This window comes from Perissodus microlepis, chromosome 9 (genome assembly GCF_051167445.1).
Source record: "Perissodus microlepis isolate ML-2025 ecotype Zambia chromosome 9, ASM5116744v1, whole genome shotgun sequence".
In the NCBI taxonomy this organism is placed as follows: Eukaryota; Metazoa; Chordata; class Actinopteri; order Cichliformes; family Cichlidae; genus Perissodus; species Perissodus microlepis.
In genome coordinates, this window is record NC_140469.1 from 28783902 (window position 1) to 28806947 (window position 23046).

The 23046-nt window shown below is 41.1% G+C and overlaps 1 protein-coding gene across 1 annotated transcript in view; it reads left to right on the plus strand.

The window, feature by feature from the left end:
- The first annotated feature begins 1861 nt into the window (after window positions 1-1861).
- Window positions 1862-23046, plus strand: part of LOC146380718 (uncharacterized) — a 29691-nt gene continuing 8506 nt past the window's right edge. The window contains exons 1-4 of the mRNA XM_084940218.1: window positions 1862-10255; window positions 12464-12569; window positions 18561-19157; window positions 22077-22670. Of these exons, the coding sequence (XP_084796344.1) occupies window positions 12552-12569; window positions 18561-19157; window positions 22077-22670 (1209 nt within the window). The 5' untranslated portion in view covers window positions 1862-10255; window positions 12464-12551. The remainder of the gene's footprint in view (window positions 10256-12463; window positions 12570-18560; window positions 19158-22076; window positions 22671-23046) is intronic.

Here is a 23046-nt window from a genome sequence, read left to right on the forward strand (position 1 = left end):
TTTTTTGTTTTGTTTTTCTTTTAGTCTTCTTCTATTTCGTTTGGTTTCTTACTCAACATTTCAAGATGTTGTTGCACCAATGTTGTCTCCCAATGAGAGATTGTAAATGTGTGCATAAATTAAATCAATTTATGGGAAAAAAAAATAAATTTTTGAATGATACGGTTAGCGCCCAGTTAGCTCCTAGCATTTCTAAACAGCTCTGCCTCCCACTACCAGGACATTTAAACAGTGGATAATCCATTTACAAACAAATTCATGCTTTTCTCCTCAACAGAGAGCGTCCCCCGATTGAACAACAGCGCCGTAAAATGAGAAGAATGGTGCCGAATTACAGACTTAATAATACTGACTTAGTAATGTGTCACGTAAAGATTCATCAGCCAGATGAAGTGTTTACTGACAACTGACAGTGATAGCGGACATCATCATCACTATTCCAACAATCCTCTTCACACAGACAAGCATGAACACACTAGACTATCACTAAATCAAATTAAGCATGCATTTGTAATGACGCTGCTTCAGTTTCCAATACGGTTCATTCGTTTGGTCAGCAGGTGGCGCTTTACTCGTAGACTGGAGAGTAAACTGCCATTAAATTGAACAGAAGAAGAAGAAAAATTTGCACATGCGCAGTACGGATCGGGGAGTCCTGATCCGTAACTATCTTTTTATTTTTTGTTTTTGTCTACATTATATTGAAATGCTTCATTATTGGAAAATTTTTAAGAGATACTTATTGTTCTTAACATCTTTACAGATACTCTGACCCGTAACTATCATAAAACGCTTCGAGCGGAAGTAGACAGCTTTCGCGCATGCGGGGTACCGATCGGGTTTCCGGTACGGATCGGGTAGTGACAGTGACAACTCAGACGGAGCTACCGTTTCTTCCTAAGCGAGTAAAAGAGTGAATTTGGATGATAAAACAAACTAAACCAGCGTTTGGATCGATATCTGCATCGATCTGCCCACCCTTGTCTCCTGGATCGTAGCTGAGATCAGCGTGAACCACGTGGGTCTTGTGGACAAGAGATATTTTATTTTGTATTCTTATGGTGACGATTTATAATCAGAACTATCATTGATCAATCATTCATCATTGTCGAACCAGTTGACAGAATAATCTCTGAATTATATCTATGGTAATCTGAGCAAAATATTAATGTATGTATATTATCATCACTTTAATTAGTCTATTGTTGTTCTCTATCATTCTTTCTATCTGCTTAAGCTGTTGCAAATGGTATCCATATCAGTGTATTCACACCTCTCGAAGCTGTGGGTCCAGTAGGGCCTTCTACATTCACTTACACACATATTCAGGCCCACACCAACATGCACATAGAGAGTCATGGAAAGTACGCACGTTCACTCCCGCACGTACTAAGAACAGGGAGGTCAAAGGAGCTTGCAAAGAAAAGCGTCTGGACTTCTTTAAGTTTACTTGAAGACATTTCACCTCTCATCCGAGAAGCTTCTTCAGTTCTAAGGTCAAATGGTGGAGAGTCCCAGATATAAACCTAGTGGGAGTATCCCCCCACAGAGGGACAAAAGGACCCCCTGATGATCTTCTAATCGCCTGAGCCAAGGTGTGAAACTGGGTGTGGGTCCCAATCAGCCAGGGTTTCGGGTGTGTTCATTGTGAAACCTGGCCCCACCTTATCATGCGAATTCCTGAGGTCAGATGGCCCAGGATGTGAGTGGGCGTTAAGGCGTCTGGGAAGGGATCTCAAAACTGGATTATAGATGGCAGAGAGTTGGTGTCGTAAACCCCCGCCTCTGTTCAAAGATGGTCGCTCACAGTGGACATAGATGGCTATGTCTCTTCCTCAAAAATTCGAACCACGACAGTTTTGGTGCCAGAAACCCGGTTTGAGGAGGGACAAATGGAGTTTGGCTGAGGTATAGTGGTGTCAAACAGACGGACAGTCAGGAGGTCGACTGAGTGATGGGCCCCGAAATAGGAGGTAAGCACCACCTGTTGATTCAAGAAATATCCAAAGGTGCTAAATTGGAAATTAAGCTAAATTAAATGTTCACTCAGTAGAGCTTCTGGTCTGTGTCCGTGGTGATTTTGGGGTAATTAGTGATAAAAGTTTGGGGAATATTGGACTGACTAAATTTATTGCTGTTTATTTTGGGGGTGAATTTTGAGTTAAGAGGTTATGTGTTTAAGTCAATACGGTGTGTGTTTAAAGTGATGTGGGTTGACTGGGGAGGCCAGCCAGCCAACCAGTAGTTTAGGGTATTCGGTCTGATTGATCAGCAGAACGCGGTTCGGGCGTCGAAATAACCACGGGCTAAGACCCGGGAGTGATGCTTATAATACACTTGAATAAATTGTCTTAGGACTGGGGCGCGGCCCCTAAGAGTGCAGTTGCTCAGCGTGTGGCGGCGACCCCTGATCGTGGACGCACGGTCAGGTTAAAAGCTCGGGTGGTACCCGGGGGATTTCGAGCCCCCCTTAAAAACTAAAGTGATCAAGGGGATCACTTTCCTTACTGCGCTGTTTGATTGACAGGGTGCGACCCGGCTGCGACTATTCAACGTCGGGGACTTGTGAACTTTAAGTAAAGCCAAAAGCGTGAACTGTGATATTTCACGTGGCTGGTGGAGGTCCTTGTTGCCTGGCGGGAAGCAGTTATAAATTAAGTAGGGCTTAGGAATCTGACCGCTCTCGGCGGGGGCGTCCTCGAAGCGGGTTTAATTGATTAGCAAGGCGCGGCCCTGGGCTGAAAGATGCTTTTAAATTAGTCGAAAAACTTAGGAACACCGGTAGAGAAATGAAGAAGATAAGTTGTTCTGGCATATGGTGTTTTCATACGTTTATACGGGCCCGTGTATGTAAATAGAATGTAAATTACCCGTGTATGTAAATTACCCGTGTATGTAAATAAAGTGTAAATTACATTGAGAGCGCTTATATTGTTTAAAAGCTTGCATGTACAGGCTTGCTTTTGTTTGTGGTAGAGAAAAAAGGAAAAGCGTCTCTCTCTCTCTGTCTCAAGAAGCTGCAGAGAGGGGGGCTTGGTGAAGTGCATGAGAGCCGCGTGGCTCTGTGTTCCTGAAAGAAAGAAAAGGTGGGGGCTGTGTGTGTGTGTGTGTGACAGGAAGTTTGCATGCCCATATAAGGAGTGAGCACCCAGAGAGAAAAACAGAAGAGGCAGACTCTGGCCACATGAAGCAATGGAGGCTTTAAGGAAAGAAATGAAAATGATATTAATGCTATGGTTTAGTGTGTCAATATATATAGGCCCCAAATAGATAAAGGTGGACTTTTCTCAACCTAGAATTGTGAGCATAGCAGCAAAACCATAGATTAACATAATTGGGAGAAAACAAGCCAAAGTTTGGTTTAAAATTTTACAGCTTGACCTCCCACTTGTCCCCATCCTGAGAAGAAGCTCAAAGGACAGTTAATCTTCTGATGAAGACCAACAGAACATCGTGGATTTGGGAAGAATTAATAGCAGGCAAAAGATAGTGCAACTGAACCGTTAACACTGAAACCGAACTGATGGGACCAGCAGCATGGAAGGAACTACGAGATGGAAACGTGCACTGTGAATGACAGGCTGGACAGTTGAACGGTGGGAAAGCACTGGACACTGATTGTCAGATTTGCCATGCTTGGAGTAATCTTGAAATAGACGACTGAAAGGATCAACAGAGAAGAAGAAACCACGTGATGAAACATGGACGGCGAAAGTGCAGGCTGTTCTTACCCTCCTCGACTAAATTGGTTTCAGTTATGTACTGAAATATAAGAATGGACACTAGAGGCTTCTTTCAAAGAAAAACTCAGGCTGGGACTTAATCCAAAAGGAAAATACTGAAGAGAAACAGAGAAGAAACGGACTGTGTTTGCTGGAGACTTCAAGACAACAAAAGGACACTGAGAAAAGAGGACGGGGACCAGTGAGAGGTGAAGCCGGACGAGTTCGACTGCAAGAATACAGGGTATAATTGGATTGAAATGAAACCCTGAACTCATGATGGTGTTTAGAGATGTCCACCAGAAAAAAGGGAAAATGAAGAAAGAAAATAACTGACAACTACGTGAATGAATGGAAAACACACATACACAAAGTGTTACATGTGAAATTATTTCTGGAAAGAATCAGAAGTGAGATAGTTTTGAATTAAGAAATCAGTGAAATGATGTGTGAATTAAACCTGATTATAACATACAGAGGCAATGAAGAAAGCAGCTTACACTCACTGAACATTAACAAAATACATAGGAAAAGCAATGAAGACCTGCTTACACTTATACACATGACATAAGCTGGTATTTCTGACCAGAGAGAGGGAAACGGGTAGTTTAAGTACTCACGATAATAATAAAATGTCTCAGTTGTGTTTCTTCAGGGGCGAAACAGACCTGGATCAATTCTCCACGTGCAGCGGTCGGAAGAAACCTATAGGTTAACTTGACTGGATGTGATAAGGCAAGTTTCTGGTTGAATTGTTCACAGCGCCATGTCTCCATAAACCTGACAAGTGGGCCCTAACTTCTGGCTGAGGACCAGGAATGCTGTTAATAAGGTGGGAACTTAAAATTTGGGTTAGCAAATTTGGGTAGGAAAACTGACGGCTTAAGTGGAGAAATGTGCAGGAGTCTGAAACACTGCGAAGGCAACATATGCAAATTCACATACACAAGCAGAAAATGCATTAGCCTTACAAGGACAAGCTCATAATGATTAATGCATAGACATTGATTAAACCTGGCTACGAACACAAACATACGCAATGAAGAACAGCTTGCTGTTTGTATGAGTGATAGAATGGTGTGAATGTTTAATAGAATACATTTGAGTTTGAAGTAGAGGAAATTCAAAGAAGCTATATGACAAAGGGAGTGAGTTATGAACAAAGAAAAAGTGATTAAAGTAGTTTTAAGCATAGCAGACAGAAGAGAAGTGCAGATTTGCATAGGAAACTTATAGTTTAGTGATTATATGTTGTCGTAAGGGGGTGATTGTTGTGTGCAAATTGTGTGGTTTTAACAAGACTTTCGGTGTATTGAGGAGGTGTAATTATGTGAGTTGACCCGGGAGTGTCAGGACTGCGGGGTCAATATTTGTGTGTGTAAGGTTGTTGAGGTTGTGGTGATGGGTTGATTCTGTCAGTGAGGTTCGGGTTGTTGTTGTTTTTGTTTTTAATAGAGGGAGTTTTAGGAAACATGGACATGTCTGAGAGGGGCCCATTATTTCTGTAACAGTGCACTTAGAGAAAACCTGTCAGGTGATTTTGTTTTGTGTTTTCATGAGCTAATAATCAGCTCTCTTTTTATTCCTCATTTTTGTTCTAAGCAGGCCTGTAACAGTGGATAACAGCGCTGATAAATTCTCGGGAAGAGCAAATATAAGGTGGGCTTTCCAGATTACAACTGGCCAAGGGGAAAGCTACCTGTGGGGATCTGATCAGGTCGTAAGTCCCTGTCGAAAAGGATTGTAGCGATTCAATCCAGTCCAAAACATAAGGAATTAGTTTCCTATCGAAAATAAAAAATGAATGAGCTAATTTTGCTGAGGGTGGAGAATCTGACGCGGGAGGCTCCACTATTAGCAAAATATGGTGTGATTACAGGTCAGTGAATGTGTGTCAAAATAAAGGGGGAATTTAGGGTTTAATAATTTAATTGTTAAAGAATTTAGGATCATTCTCTGACTTTTGGGTTTTTTGGTCATTTGGATATGGTAAACAGAAACTGTTATTTTTATGTTAAGGTTAAAGGATTAAAGTGAACTGAATCCTGTTTAGAAGATACAATGCCACTGTTTTAAAGCTGTGTACAAATTTTAGAGGGAAATTGTGGGACACGTTGACAAAAAGATATGCTTTGGGGAAAATTAGTGAGGGTTGTAGGAGTAGAACAGGTTTGATTTCTTTTTTGATTTCTAGGAAGTAGTGGTTATAATGTAGGCTTACACATACAGATATTACATAGATTTATTTTTAGGATAAAGGGGAGAGCTTATAAGTAGAAATGATTTTTTATACATATTGCATTCTGTGCCTTTAAAGGAGTTGTGGCTCAATTCGTCTCTTGAGGGTCACGAGCTTTTGGCTAGCGCTATGATTGGCCAATCTACTGTGAGGAGGATATGAGTTATTGAGGGATTGCACACGCTTACAGACACAGAGTCCAGAAACACACATGAGAGTATTGATTCCAGGCAAAAGGCCTGAAATTCGTTTAGTTTTTAACTGAACTTAAAGACGGACCAAAGAGGAAGGAAAGCATATATTTTGGTTACAGCTGATTAACTAGAATTAGAAGGTATTTTTACATTAGAAGGAGCAAAATGAAATAAAAAGAGTTATATCAAAACAGGTTATAACATAGGAAATGTGAGGGTAAAGGGAAGTTAGTGTCAACACACAGGAGTTGTGTCTAGCCAGCATTTAGCTCTGATCAAAGTTATGCATGAGTAATTGCTTATATGCTTAAACTCGATTGATTAGAGGGGAAATGGGGTTTTGTTTCCTTTGCAGAAGATCTCTGGACCATGAGAGAGGGTCAGAGCGAGGACACAATGTATTGCGACCTCTGGTGTTCCAGAGGGCGAGAGAGGGAGTGTGGAGCAGGGAAATTATTTTACTGCTATTGCTAAATAATAATCATCATCACCATTGCATTAATAATATAATTTACAGCACAGATATTGCATTCGGAGATTTATACAGTGTGTGTCTTTCAGAAAGACTAAGTTGCATTCTTTTACTAAGCTCTTAGTAGGGGTTCTTTTAAAGTTTTACTGTTGATTTTTGTTTTATATTTTGAACAGTGCACTGATTTTTGTTTGAGAGTCTTTTCTTTAAGCAGATCTGCACATCGGAAATTACAAGCATTACACGTCGGCGAGAAAATTGTTGCAAGTGAGTTTCTCCACATTAAAATGGGCTCTGGAGAAAGCCACTTATTGGGACAATTAGAAAATAAGGGTCCCTGCCTAAAAAGGATTCAGCGAGGTAATCCGATCTAAAGTTCTTGTTTTTCTTTTTGAAATGACGTCATTTTGCTGAGGGCGGAAATCTAAATGCGGTGATGGTTTCCACTATCAGCAATGAATGAATGAATGAATGAATGACTGGAAATAAAACAAACTGACTGACTGACTGGTAAAAGCTGACAGGACTTGACCACGACTCAAGGTTAACCTCCACCTAGATAGGAAAAAGGGTGGATGAATTTAGGTGTGTTTCTTTTTACAGGAGCAGATAGATGACAGCGACATCTGAGGTTGCATGACGATTTAACTGTTAAATACTACTTTCGGTGTTCGTGAACCTACCAGGGTGGTTGTTCAGGGGTTTGTGTTGTGTTGCTCACGGAGATAACTGTGAGAAAGTGTGTACACACCTGCGCAGCGTTAACATTTGCATTTTCTTCTTTTGAAACAGGGTGATTCTTTTTACAGGAAATGTTTTACAGGACCTCTGGAATGTGGATGGCTGACGCCTAACCCGAGATGGTCAAATGTGGTTTGCTAATGTTTGTTTTGGCATGTGGAGGATTCAGTAGAAAACAGACAAGTGACATGAGAAAACAAATAAGGGATGCAGTTTCTATGGAACAGTTTAATATGGGGTTCGTAGGGATAAAGCAAGTGGAGTGACATTGCTTAAGGGAAGTCACTGATTAAATTGGGGATAAAATAAATTGCAGCAATAATAGTGATGTAATGATTTGGGAAATCCTGAACGTGATACTTGCCTGTTGTGCTGAATACTTTATCACTTTCGTGATCTATAGTTGGTTATAAATAAGATGTTTGATTTAGCAGATTTGTTTTCCAGGATACAGGTTCCAGGTGGAGCTGGGAGTTAAATGAGCTTAACCTGTAACTGCTGACTGATGTTTTTACACAAGCTTACAGGTTGGCAGGAGATTGTTTTAGAGAAAATGTGTAACGTTCGTGTACAGGCCTCAGTAGGGAGTCAACATGTGGGAGGAGGCCAGGAAGGCCCAAGAGGAGGTGGCCCCGGAAGAGAGCTTACTCGAGATAAGCTCCACCCCAAGTAACACAGGGGGGAACATAGAGGCAGAATAATCCTCTCCCCCTGTGCCGTGGTTCTCCCCAGCAGTCTACCTGGGGACACGAAGAAAGAAGAGGAGCGTGACATGCCAAGCATTAATTCATTCCAGGCTCCTAATAGGCTAGGGCTCTAGTCTAAAGTATTTGATAGTTTAAAGGAATCGTAATAGTTTTGCACGGTTTTTACTTTTATACTCATAACGTTATACTCTTATCATGAAGTGAAAGTAAAAGAGCCTGGGAACAGTGATCATGAAATTGTGGGAAAATTGGAAAATAACGGGGATGTTGGGGTTAATAAGTGGTATAATGTGTTTGTTTGTTTATTGGCAGACAGGCGAATTGCCCAGACGCAGAGGTCTATCCGCTCCAGAGTCCAAACCGATCGAGTCGTCGAGGAAATTCAAGCGCGAGGTTGGCTCAGGTGGGAACAATTAGGTCCGACGTCTTTAATGGGAGTCCAAAATCGAATGGCTCTGGACATGTTGTTGGCTGAGAAAGGTGGAGTATGTGCAATGTTTGGTGACATGTGCTGCACCTTTATTCCCAACAATACTGCTCCGGACGGAACGGTCACTCGGGCGCTTGAGAATCTGAAAACGTTATTTAGAACCATGCATGAGCAATCAGGCGTGAACACGGGGCTGGGAGACTGGATCACGTCTGTTTTTGGGCAATGGAAGGGTGTGTTTATGTCTGCCATGTTTTCTCTTATAGTTTTTCTAGGTATATTGATGATCGGATGTTGTCTCATTCCTCTGGTAAGGCGAGTGTTGGTAAAACTGGTAAGCAGGGCCCTAGACTCTGGTTCAGCTGGTTCAGCTGGTCTGGGGTATATGATGCCGTTGCGAGAAGCCGCCTGGACGGAGGAGTGAAACAAATTCTGGTAAAGGTTGGCCAATGGCCAAAGAGGAGGAGTGTGGACAAGAGATATTTTATTTTGTATTCTTATGGTGACGATTTATAATCAGAACTATCATTGGTCAATCATTCATCATTGTCGAACCAGTTGACAGAATAATCTCTGAATTATATCTATGGTAATCTGAGCAAAATATTAATGTATGCATATTATCATCACTTTAATTAGTCTATTGTTGTTCTCTATCATTCTTTCTATCTGCTTAAGCTGTTGCAAATGGTATCCATATCAGTGTATTCACACCTCTCGAAGCTGTGGGTCCAGTAGGGCCTTCTACATTCACTTACACACATATTCAGGCCCACACCAACATGCACATAGAGAGTCATGGAAAGTACGCACGTTCACTCCCGCACGTACTAAGAACAGGGAGGTCGTCTCAGGACAATCTCTCGGTTGGACACACAGTCTCACAAAATTGCACAACATATCACAAACTTGTTTGTTTCGAAAGTAGTATCGGATGTCTATATAAGGAGAACTTTGGAACTGTTATCATTTCCAGTAAGATCTAGCTGTGATGTCATCAGGGTAATATAAGGATGGGGAGCGGTCTGCTCGAGGAAGATTGGAAGATTGTAGGGTGGCTGTTGCAAGTTTCTTCTCACACTGTACTGTGTGTTTTAATAAAATAATTTGTGTTGACCCACTATGGACTTCCAGTCGTATGTCTCTTCCTCAAAAAATCGAACCATGACACTGCTTAAGCTGTTGCAAATGGTATCCATATCAGTGTATTCACACCTCTCGAAGCTGTGGGTCCAGTAGGGCCTTCTACATTCACTTACACACATATTCAGGCCCACACCAACATGCACATAGAGAGTCATGGAAAGTACGCACGTTCACTCCCGCACGTACTAAGAACAGGGAGGTCGTCTCAGGACAATCTCTCGGTTGGACACACAGTCTCACAAAATTGCACAACATATCACAAACTTGTTTGTCTCGAAAGTAGTATCGGATGTCTATATAAGGAGAACTTTGGAACTGTTATCATTTCCAGTAAGATCTAGCTGTGATGTCATCAGGGTAATATAAGGATGGGGAGTGGTCTGCTCGAGGAAGATTGTAAGATTGCTGTTGCAAGTTTCTTCCCACACTGTACTGTGTGTTTTAATAAAATAATTTGTGTTGACCCACTATGGACTTCCAGTCGTATGTCTCTTCCTCAAAAATTCGAACCACGACAGTCTCTGCTCCCTGATCTGTTTCCTGTGTTTGGAAAGAGTTGCAGCTTCATCGCGGAGTTTCTCTCGGTTTGTGGACTCATCTAAAGGTAAGCACCGAGCTAACTTTACTGTGAGTTCAGTTCATGTTGAGTTTAGCTCCTGAATGAGGTCTTCTGCTGCTCTCCTCGGTGTCTGTTCACAGTTTATTGTGAACACGTTGAGAGAAGAGTGAGAGAGTGTTTGGAGAAAAACACCAACTAATCATTAGCTCAGCATGCTGGGAGAAGTCGGAGCAGAAAAGTCTTTTCATTGTCCCTGCAGCTGTTTTTCTGCCTGCACCAAACCTCTACAGCCTCATTTCTATTTGAAGTGATAACAGGAAATGGATGAGAGCGATCTGCTGCAGTATCAGGGTCACAATAAACTTTATTGTCCAGCTGCTGTGGATGAACACATGAGAGGAAGTGAACTCCTACAAAGTCTCATTTTAATGAGTCTGGCTGCTGTAAAGTGATGCACAGGAAGATGTTAACAAAAACTAATGAAACAGAGATGAAAGTAAACAGTGTTCATATTTGAAAGCACAGAGAATAAAATATATTGTGGTGGTTAATGTGCAGCTCTTGCTGATTTGGGAGAATCATGTTTTTAATAATGTTGTGGATTGAATGTTGGTTTTTATTTTATTTTATCTACAGCAGTTTTTCCCACCTGTGATCGTTCAGATTGATTTGTTGGGTTGACTTGAATCATGTGAAGGTTTAAAGCTGCACTTCCCCCAAAAAGAATAAAGTATAATCGTGAAGAATGTAATAATGTCTTCCTGTGTCAAACACAGCTGCAGTCAAAGCAGGAAGGAAAGCACTGAAACCACTGATCAAAGCTCATTAATCAATGGCCATGATTACCGTTCACAGTGTTGTGGTTCGAATTTGAGAAGAGACATACGACTGAAAGTCCATAGTGGGTCAACACAAATGATTTTATTAAAACACATATATGTGGTGAAGATGGGCTCTGCAAAACATCAGCCTCGATCTCCCGCGAACAATAGGTGGGTGTGATATTTATACTTGTAATATGCGTCACTGCAGATGCCTGTTCCAGTAACTCCAGCGAGGACATATTCTAAAAAAGAACAGCTACTTCCTCTGTTCCTCCAGATGCTTCCTGTAATTCCACTCCCTCTGCACTTCAGAACAGAACATGAGCATGCCGTTTACAAGCAACACAAGTCTACTATGTATGTGTGCAGGCCGACTTATGTCTGTGTTTTAACCTCAGTACATGACCTCACTCAACAAACAAAGACATTTTAGAAGTATACTTCCTGACTCCGTTTGAGTCATCTGTTACCAGGCAAACTTCAATGCAGCAGGCTGCTGAGCACACACACCAGCCTTCAATATGTGGTAAATTGTACTGTAAACATGTAGGGCAATTCTTTCAACTTGAACTTTGCTCCATAGATCAGTCGAACTCGCGCCGGCTGTAGCTTCAAACCATTAATTAACTTGACCTAGCTTATATGTGTATATAAGATTATAATGTAGTTATACTAACACCTGAAATACAGACTTTAATATAACATCAACAGTTTCAATAAATGTGTCAATGAAATGATAATGATAAATCATAAATGATGCAACAATAATGATAATGATTATGAATAGTAACAGTAAATAATATTTCATCCCGACAACAGTGAGTGAGTCGCTGCAATCACAGCATTTGATCAATGAGCTTTAATCATTGGTTGTTGGGGAATGGTGGAGGTGGTGGGACTGGGGGGCTGAAGGTGTGGAAAGTGTGGGGTGGGGGAGTAACAGGTCTGTCCCTGTTTGTGGAAACCACAGGAGGAGCTGTTCAGGCTGTTGCTGGGTGTGAATTGTTGATGGAGTCTTTAAACTTGTAGTTGCTGTTTTCCAGACTGAAGCAGAGTCATTAGCTGAAAACTGGTTTTAGAGGTTCATTCAGGACACCTTCTCAGGCTCTTACAGCCTTACCTGTATCATAACAAAGTGTATAAACCCCAATCCACCTTTAACATGGTCCTTCTCCCAAACCTTCAAATAGGACTTTCTGGCCCTGTCATAGTAAAGGGCTGCTTAGAATATTAGAGCCAATGTCACAAAGTTCCTCCTGAAGTATAAGTGAGTGAGAGAGTTTCCTCACTTTGCAGCACAACACGTCTCACAAGATTTCTACAAGCAATCAGAGTGAAATTTGTACTTTGTGTTGTCAGATGAACATATGAGACACTTTGACTCTTCAGTGCAGTGTGGAGCCTAACAAAGATCTGTTTTGTGTCCCAGCTGATCAGCAGGAGGAGAAGAGTCTGACGGAGCAGCAGAGGAACATTTTCAGCTACTTGGACTCAGCTGAGTCACTACAGAGGAAACAATGAGCTCAACACAGAAGGTATCGGAGTGAAATATTATTTTACATTCATAATCTATGTTACTATTCATAATCCTTATTATTACTGTTGCATCATTTATGATTTATCATTATTGTCATTTCATTGACACATTTATTGAAACGGTTGATGTTATATTAAAGTCTGTATTTCAGGAGTTAGTATAATTACATTATAATCTTATATACACATATATTGCCTTTTGTGCTTATTAAAGAGTTGAAGTTAATTAATGGTTTAAAGCTACAGCCGGCGCGAGTTCGACTGATCTATGGAGTAAAGTTTAAGTTGAAAGAATTGCCTACATGCTTACAGTACAATTTACCACATATTATACATGTTGTCTAGAGATGAAATAAAGGCCGTGTGCCCTGTGCTATTGATGTTTGCCTGGTAACAGATGACGTAGAGGGGGGTCATTCACTAAGGTTAACAACACAGACACATAGTCTGCCTGAGTAAATTGACTGCAAATGTTGTTTAGCGGCATACGTGACAGTTTAGCTCTGATAAGCGCAGAGGGTGGAATAACAGGAAGCGTCTGGACAAACAAAGGAAGTAACTGTTCTTTTTTAGAATATCTCCTGAGATAGAATTACTGGAACATGCATGTTGTTTTCCATTTGGAGTCACGTATATTATGTGTATAAATATCACACCCAAGCTCTTGTTCGGGGGAGATCGAGGCTGAGGTTTTCCAGAGCCCATCTTCACCACATATATGTGTTTTAATAAAATCATTTGTGTTGACCCACTATGGACTTTCAGTCGTATGTCTCTTCCTCAAAAATTCGAACCACGACAAAGGTGAGGAAAATATCACAGTTTCACCAAATAATCAGTCACGTCTCAAACTCTCATACTCCCAACCTGTTATATGACTGTGTTGTATATTATGTTGTTTTTTAGAGACCACAGCACATGTTAAAATAAGGAAGGTTTATTCATCAAAATTATTAATAATCAAATGGACATTTGTCAGAGTTTTACCCCTGATACTGCTGGATAAACAGAAACTCACTCAGGAACGAGGTCACACAGAGCTCAAGTTTTCACTCGCGAGGGGGAAGCAGTTGTCTCCAGCCCACTTCAACTTGCTTTCCCCCTGCAGGTTGTTTTTATTGGTTACACACATGAATATTCATAAAGCTTGTTGCTGTATTACCTATGAGAAACTACTATAACTGGTTACAAAGTGATTGTGCTGTGCAAGCGTGATTATACATTGTGTGTGGTTATCTGATGGGAGTGCAGCTCTCCCAGATTGTTGTTGGTAGAATCTGTTCTTCTCAAGGCTGCTTGTTCCCCTTATCAATGTCATGCACGTAGTCATATGCGTAGGTTACCTAGATAGCAAACAGAAGCATTCTAGCTTTCTAAATGGCATTGTGTAGCTTTTTAAATGGCAACCTGTAACACATACATTAAACCTAACAGTTTTTTCATCACCCCAAAAAATACACGTTCAAAGCACCACAACAGCAGCCTGATATGAAACAGAAGCTGTCAGCTGAGCTCTGTAGAGTGGGCAATTATAATGAAGCTCTATATTATAATTTGTAGATTCAAGCTGCTCTTCATATTTTGGCCAGCAGATGTCACCAAAGAGGACTGTGTTGAAAAGCTTTGAGCAATGAACCTTTTTTCAATACAAGCTTCAGTGTTTCAGAAAGCTTCATTTGGCCATCACTGATATAAATAATATTATAGAAATGATCAGGGGAGGCAAAAGTACATTTACTCTATACTTAAGTAGAAGTACAGATATTAGTGTTATAAATACTTAAGTAAAAGTATTCATTCACCTTCTTTACTTAAGTAACAGTGAAAAAGTACAGGCTCTGAAATGTAATCAGAGTAAAAAAGTAAAAGTAGCTCCTTGAAGAACATTTTAACCACATGTTTTTATCCAAAGTTAACTGAACCTTGTGCTTTATTAATGTAATAATAAAATAAGATTAGTAAATGAAGTACAAACTATTTATTTCTAATAAAGGTTCTCTGTTTGAATCAGTCTAGTAGAAAATAAAGGAAAATAAAACATATGTGTATTTTCTGTTGCCTACATTGTAGAGGGTGACTTTGCCTCTAAACAGGAACATGAGCAGGGAAGAGGTTAAAGTGGGATTGAGCAGGTGGGAACCCTAAAATCATCTGTAGTGGCTCAGCGTGGGGAAAAGAATCACAGCTCACAATAATTTCTATTGAGAGCTCCAGTAGATTTTCTTAAACAGGGCTCTAGACTATCTTTTTGCCATGGGCGTACCGGTACGCCTAACTTTAAAAAGTTAGGCATACCGGCACAAAAGTTAGGCGCACACAAATTTTATAATAATTTATATAATATAATGTGTTTTTCTGGATACACTGTGCTTTTTCAGCTTTCAAAGATTGATGACACCGTGTCAGAGCACTGGGTATGAATTTCAGAAGGATCAGGCCTTAACTTAACAGAAAAGTTAGCAATAGTTCTTTTCCTATTACAGCTACATCCACTTCTGTCGTGCCTAGGCTGCTCACTAGGGCTGGGTATCATCACTGATTTCTATAATCCGTTCGATTCCGGTTTTCAAAGTCCCGATTCGATTCAACTTAGCCTCAGACAGTCAGAAATATTATAATTCTGATCATTTATCAGTACTGACTTCATCAGAATTGTGAACATCACAGCAGATGCCTTTGTGTGAAAGTAACTGAGAATAAAACACAGAAAAACATTAAGGAGATTTTCCTGGTCTGGCTTTTTATAGCAGATAACCTTAAAAATATTCTACAATGTTCTGCATATAAAGTTTCAATTTCTTCAGTATTGAACAGCAGAAATTAGGCTTTCTTGTCCGAGGTCATTTAAGTGAAAAAAGAAAAAGACAGCGCTGTAAGCAACGGTAGACTGGTGGGTAATAAGCGAATGAATAATACAGAAAACAGAGATTGGAGACGGGAAACTGTTCTTGAAGTACAGAGAGAGATAGAGAGAGAGCTAGCTGTGCATGAAGTGTGATTTTAATTGTCGTGGAAGCAAAACAGCAAAATTCATGACGACATTGATCAAATGTGAAGCGCAGTTTGCTGCTTCTTTTGCTGCTGGCTCGGTGAATTTTGTTTGGAGAGAGACAAAACCTGTAGCTCAGAATCAGCGCAAAAAGACGTAATCACAGCGCGGACCGGACGCATCAGAATCGCTAAGCTCCGACAGCGTGTCCGTCTACGGGCCGTCGGGTGAGAAAGCCGAGAAAGACATAGCTGATTCTGATGCGTCGGGTCTGTGTTTACGTCTTTGTGTGGAATCCGTGTACCTGCTCTCATTTGCTGTTTGGTTGTTGTCGAAATGGTTTTGTGAGCTTTAATCTGAGAATCTGGTGTTTCTGGCAAAACACAGTTATATTTAAAAGTCGATTCAGGATTAAATGAATTGATATCGCTTTATTCAAGCTACTCACCTCCCACTTCCACCTGCACTTTCAACTGGACCACGGCCAATCAGAGAGGTCCCGCCCTTACTATCTCTGATTGGTTTAGTCCACGATAGGGGCATAATGTGTGTCTGTTGTTGACCACAGGGAAGGTTGCAGATTTTTTTATTTTATTTTTTTTTTGCTACCCGATCAGTTGGTCGCACAGGTGCAACCAAATATTTTTTTTTAGTCGCACCACTGAAAAATTTGGTCGCATTTGCGACCAAATTGGTCACACTCTAGAGCCCTGTTAAAGTACAGGCTGTGATCAGCTGACCTGCTGCTCTCTGTGGATGTACACAACTGAATTCAACCAGATGTCAGCAGATGTTTCATGAGCTGTCCTGGCTGATTTCCATCCTCTACACTGACAGTACACTGTCTTTATATTAGACACTACAGGGAGTGCAGAATTATTAGGCAAGTTGTATTTTTGAGGAATAATTTTATTAATGAACAACAACCGTGTTCTCAATGAACCCAAAAAACTCATTAATATCAAAGCTGAATGTTTTTGGAAGTAGTTTTTAGTTTGTTTTTAGTTTTAGCTATTTTAGGGGGATATCTGTGTGTGCAGGTGACTATTACTGTGCATAATTATTAGGCAACTTAACAAAAAACAAATATATACCCATTTCAATTATTTATTTTTACCAGTGAAACCAATATAACATCTCCACATTCACAAATATACTTCATAATATATTTCTGACATTCAAAAACAAAACAAAAACAAATTAGCGACCAATATAGCCACCTTTCTTTGCAAGGACACTCAAAAGCCTGCCATCCATGGATTCTGTCAGTGTTTTGATCTGTTCACCATCAACATTGCGTGCAGCAGCAACCACAGCCTCCCAGACACTGTTCAGAGAGGTGTACTGTTTTCCCTCCTTGTAAATCTCACATTTGACAATGGACCACAGGTTCTCAATGGGGTTCAGATCAGGTGAACAAGGAGGCCATGTCATTAGTTTTTCTTCTTTTATACCCTTTCTTGCCAGCCACGCTGTGGAGTACTTGGATGCGTGTGATGGAGCATTGTCCTGCATGAAAATCATGTTTTTCTTGAAGGATGCAGACTTCTTCCTGTACCACTGCTTGAAGAAGGTGTCTTCCAGAAACTGGCAGTAGGACTGGGAGTTGAGCTTGACTCCATCCTCAACCCGAAAAGGCCCCACAAGCTCATCTTTGATGATACCAGCCCAAACCAGTACTCCACCTCCACCTTGCTGGCGTCTGAGTCGGACTGGAGCTCTCTGCCCTTTACCAATCCAGCCACGGGCCCATCCATCTGGCCCATCAAGACTCACTCTCATTTCATCAGTCCATAAAACCTTAGAAAAATCAGTCTTGAGATATTTCTTGGCCCAGTCTTGACGTTTCAACTTGTGTGTCTTGTTCAGTGGTGGTCGTCTTTCAGCCTTTCTTACCTTGGCCATGTCTCTGAGTATTGCACACCTTGTGCTTTTGGGCACTCCAGTGATGTTGCAGCTCTAAAATATGGCCAAACTGGTGGCAAGTGGCATCTTGGCAGCTGCACGCTTGACTTTTCTCAGTTCATGGGCAGTTATTTTGCGCCTTGGTTTTTCCACACGCTTCTTGCGACCCTGTTGACTATTTTGAATGAAACGCTTGATTGTTCGATGATCTTCGATGAAGCTTTGCAATTTTGAGACTGCTGAATCCCTCTGCAAGATATCTCACTATTTTTGACTTTTCTGAGCCTGTCAAGTCCTTCTTTTGACCCATTTTGCCAAAGGAAAGGAAGTTGCCTAATAATTATGCACACCTGATATAGGGTGTTGATGTCATTAGACCACACCCCTTCTCATTACAGAGATGCACATCACCTAATATGCTTAATTGGTAGTAGGCTTTCGAGCCTATACAGCTTGGAGTAAGACAACATGCATGAAGAGGATGATGTGGACAAAATACTCATTTGCCTAATAATTCTGCACTCCCTGTATACTGTTGGTATGAAGGTGGAACTCAGTGAATGAATGTCAGCATCATGAGCTTCAGTTTAAATGAATCTCTGCTACACTTGATGTAATCTAACTCGGACATGAGCACCACAGTCACTGTGCACCAGTCACACACTGTTCTTTACTTTAAATCCATCACAGTTCAGCAAACGAACCTGTTTATCCTGCACTAACCTGCAGAGGATCTTCATGCAGTCTTTAAATAACACAGTTAGTGATGAAATAACTCTCCTCAAATTCCTCCAACCAAAAGTAAAAAGACTGTTTTGAAAATACAATGAGTAGAAAGTCCTTTTTTTTAATGTGGGGAGTAAAAGTAAGGAAAAAATGATTTTACTGTTTGAACAGTCATGAATTATTTTTAACACCAGGTTGGATGTAATGTGTTAGAACTTCCAGCAGGTGGGGATAAGAGACCTTTAATGTGTTTGGTGCCACACTCCACCTTCAGGTTTAAAACTAGTGTTAATGGAGGGAGTTTGAAGGTTCAGTTTGTCCCACGACTGCATTTCACTCACTGCCTCTGTTTGTATCTCTGTCACTGCAGGACCAACATGGAGCGAGAAGTCAGCGCTCTCAGGAGGCCGACAAACCTCACAGAAGAAAGAGAGAGAAAAAACACACCTGTGACGATTGTGGGAAGGATTTTACTCTGAAGGCTAAACTAAAACGTCATCAGGTCATCCACACTGGAGAGAGACCGTTCAGCTGTGACTTGTGTGGAAAGACTTTTTCCTGGAAGGGTTCCCTAAAGATACACCAACTCATCCACAGTGGAGTTAAAGCGTACAGCTGTGATCAGTGTGGCAGAGCTTTTACTCACAGTGGCCACTTACAGAATCATCTAGTTACCCACTCTGGAATTAAGGCATACAGCTGTGACATCTGTGGGAAAACTTTCAGCCGGATTGAGAGCAGAAATACACACCTACGCATTCACACCGGACATGATGTGTACTGCTGTGATCAGTGTGGCAAACAGTTTACAACAGGCCCACAGTTACAACAACACATGTTTACCCACACTGAGGAGAGACCTTATAAATGTGACCTGTGTGAGAAGACTTTTAAAGCTCCACATTACCTGAGACTACACCAACAGATCCACACCAGAAAGAGACTCTACAAGCGCAGTTACTGTGAGGTATGTATTTTTATCTTTATCTTGTCATTTTAGCCTGACTGTTTGGAACAACTCTGCAAATTAAACTGTGTTAGCATGTTAGCAATTCTACTGCATGGAAAAGGCTGCATCTGAGGCGGCACAGTTAATCTGCCTCAGATTGTTTTGCAGCATGTTTCATAATCTGAAAAAAAAAACATAATGTCACATGTACAGACCCAATACCTGATTTCAACACATGAGGACTTACATGTAAGCTTTAATCTCCAGTTGATCAAATCCCACTGAGCAGTCCTTCCCTTTAAATCTAACCTCTCTTCTTCCTCTCCTGTCCTGTGTGTCTTATCTTTCTCCATCTCTGAGTGAAGTTAGCTCTCTTTCTTTTCTCTCCCTGTGATGTACAGCAGCTGGACCTTTAGCCAGCAACACACTGTGAGACAAACTGCACACAAACAGTTTGTGTGTTTGCTGATGTTTGTTGATAGAAACGCTGCATTTGAAATGACCTGTTTGTTCAGGTGCTGTGCAAAAAAGAAAGAAGAACAACGTCTCCTAGGGCTGCACGATTTTGCATAAAATGAGAATCACAATTTTTTTTGCTTAGAATTGAGATCACAATTCTCTCACGATTTTCTTTTCTAATATAAATATTTATTGCACTTATTAACTGCACATCAACTTCGTAACAGTTGAGACTGAACATAAGAACAATTTCGTCTCCACCGTTGCTCGACACTGCGTGTATACAGCAGGTAGTGCAACATTTGAAAAATAGTTGCGGGATGGCACTGTGTAGCGTTTGTCTAGGGTAGGGGTCAGCAACCTTTAACACCCAAAGAGCCATTTGGACCCGGGTTCCACGCAAAAGAAAACACTGGGAGCCGCAAATACTTTTTGACATCTAAAATGAAGATAACACTGTATATATTGTTTTTTACCTTTATGCTTTGTGTGAACAACTAAGGTGTGTTGCTTATGAAATCCATGAAGTGCTACAGAGAAAATTTCATTTTATTTCTGTAATTAACACATTTTGAACTCTTAAAGAAATATAACAAAAGGAAAGACACCCAGCTGAACTAAAATGATCCATGTAGCAAAGAAAAACTGTTGTGAGCCGCCACCCTTATATCGTCTTTGGGCTTTTGGAGCCTTGACCTGACTTTTAAAAAATAACTGGAAAAAAGCACTATGCTGCTAAAAGATGAAAAATAGATATTTGCAAAATTCTGCCCAAATATGTATTTTACCTGGTTAATGTGTGTGGCGGGGCGTGGTCTGCAGCGCTGCTGCAGGGAAGGCGGATGCACCTGAGCGGGACCCGCAATCACGCCTTGCCGCCTTAAAGTCTGTGCTCTCTATGCTGTTGTGTTGGTGTGTGTCGGGCTGTGAGCTGAGAAGCTACAGCCGGCTGTATGCGTACAGCAACCGTGTGTGAAAAGTGGTCAATAAAGAGATGCTGAAAAGCGTGTTCATACAAACATCGTCGGGTCTGCCGTGATATGTTTACAATGGGACTTCTGCTCCTGAACCTCTGCGCACAGCGTCTGCAGATCGGGGTTGTACGAAGTCACTTTCATCTTTACGCAGGACTGTAAGCTGTCATCTGTGAGGCGTGAGCGGCGTTTGTTTTTAACATAGTTCACGGTGGAGAACAGCTGCTGACATAATGTGGATCCGAAGATCCATAATTGGCCTACCTGGGGTTGAAAGTCTCGATAAATTTCATGGCGTTTCGGGGGGTACACCGGCTTCCGCCAGTGTGACGCTTATTTTGAGCGAAAAAAAAAATAGAATATAATTTTATTTTTATGTTTCAATATCACAATAATCTTCCAATTTAGAACTACAAGTTAAAAAAGAACTAACATAAATAAAATACACTTCAGCTAAATACTTCTAATTTATTTTCCCAAACCATGCAGAGCTGCACTGTAAGGACTAAAGAGCCGCAGGTTGCCGACCCCTGGTCTAGGGTGTTGATCATTTTCCTAAATCCCTCGTTTTGCACAGTGTTGATGGGAGCCATATCTTTAGCCAGGTGATAAGTGAAAGCCTCCGTAATTTCTTTGTGCCTGCGGGAGTTCGACGGGTATGGGGAGGCGCTGTATAAGGTTCCCGTTATTGATGTTTGGGTGGTTGACCGGGACGGATTTTCTCCTGTCACTTTCTTGACCTTTACAGCTTTGTCATCTCTCACGTGTTCTCCGTTGTTTTTTCCCCTGCATCAGCAAGCTGGCTTCTGTATCACGTGGTATAAGGCTCCGCCCTTGTCATTTGTTGAGCAGGAAGAGTGAGCGCTTGTGTTCATGTCCCGGATCAAAATGCGGTACAATCGTCATCTTTTTTTTTCTTTTCTTTTTTTTTTAATCGTTGTCATTTGGAAATGAGATCGCACATAAGTATGAATTGAGATCGCGATTTTCTAACGATTAATTGTGCAGCCCTAGCATCTCACTTTAACTCCTAACTATGACTCAAAGTTTTGCCTCTTTCATCTCTTTTTATGTTTCATACCCTGGTGATTAGTACACAATCAGGATTGTCTTTCATGTGTTACTTTTCAGGCTCAAATCGGTTTGATGTTTGATGCCCTTAGTGATGAAATAACTCCCCTCAAATTCCTCAAACCAAAAGTAAAAAGTCTGTTTTGAAAATATAATGAGTAGAAACTCTTTTTTTTAATGTGGGGAGTAAAAGTAAGGAAAAAAAGGAAAAAATATTTTAGAGTGTTTAAACAGTCATGAATTATTTTTAACACCAGGTTGGATGTAATGTGTTAGAACTACCAGCAGGTGGGGATAAGAGACCTTTAAGGTGTTCGGTGCCACACTCCACCTTCAGGTTTAAAACTAGTGTTAATGGAGGGAGTTTGAAGGTTGAGTTTGTTCCACGACTGCATTTCACTCACTGCCTCTGTTTGTATCTCTGTCACTGCAGGACCAACATGGAGCGAGAAGTCAGCGCTCTCAGGAGGCCAACAAACCTCACAGAAGAAAGAGAGAGAACAAATACACCTGTGACGATTGTGGGAAGGGTTTTCCTGCTAAGTCTACACTAAAACAGCATCAGGTCATCCACACTGGAGAGAAACTGTTCAGCTGTGAATTGTGTGAAAAGTCTTTTTCCTGGAAGGGTTCCCTAAAAAGACACCAACTCATCCACAGTGGAGTTAAAGCGTACAGCTGTGATCAGTGTGGCAAAGCTTTTACTCACAGTAGCAGCTTACAGAATCATCTAGTTACCCACTCTGGAATTAAGGCATACAGCTGTGACATCTGTGGGAAAACTTTCAGTCAGATAGGGAACCGAAATACGCACCTACGCATTCACACCGGACATGTGTACTGCTGTGATCAGTGTGGCAAACAGTTTACAACAGGCCCACAGTTACAACAACACATGTTTACCCACACTGAGGAGAGACCTTATAAATGTGACCTGTGTGAGAAGACTTTTATAGCTCCACATTACCTGAGACTACACCAACAGATCCACACCAGAAAGAGACTCTCCAAGCGCAGTTACTTTGAGGTATGTATTGATATTTTTATCTTGTCATTTTAGCCTGACTGTTTGGAACAACTCTGCAAATTAAACTGTGTTAGCATGTTAGCAATTCTACTGCATGGAAAAGGCTGCATCTGAGGCGGCACAGTTAATCTGCCTCAGATTGTTTTGCAGCATGTTTCATAATCTGAAAAAAAAAACATAATGTCACATGTACAGACCCAATACCTGATTTCAACACATGAGGACTTACATGTAAGCTTTAATCTCACGTTGATCGAATCCCACTGAGCAGTCCTTCCCTTTAAATCTAACCTCTCTTCTTCCTCTCCTGTCCTGTGTGTCTTATCTTTCTCCATCTCTGAGTGAAGTTAGCTCTCTTTCTTTTCTCTCCCTGTGA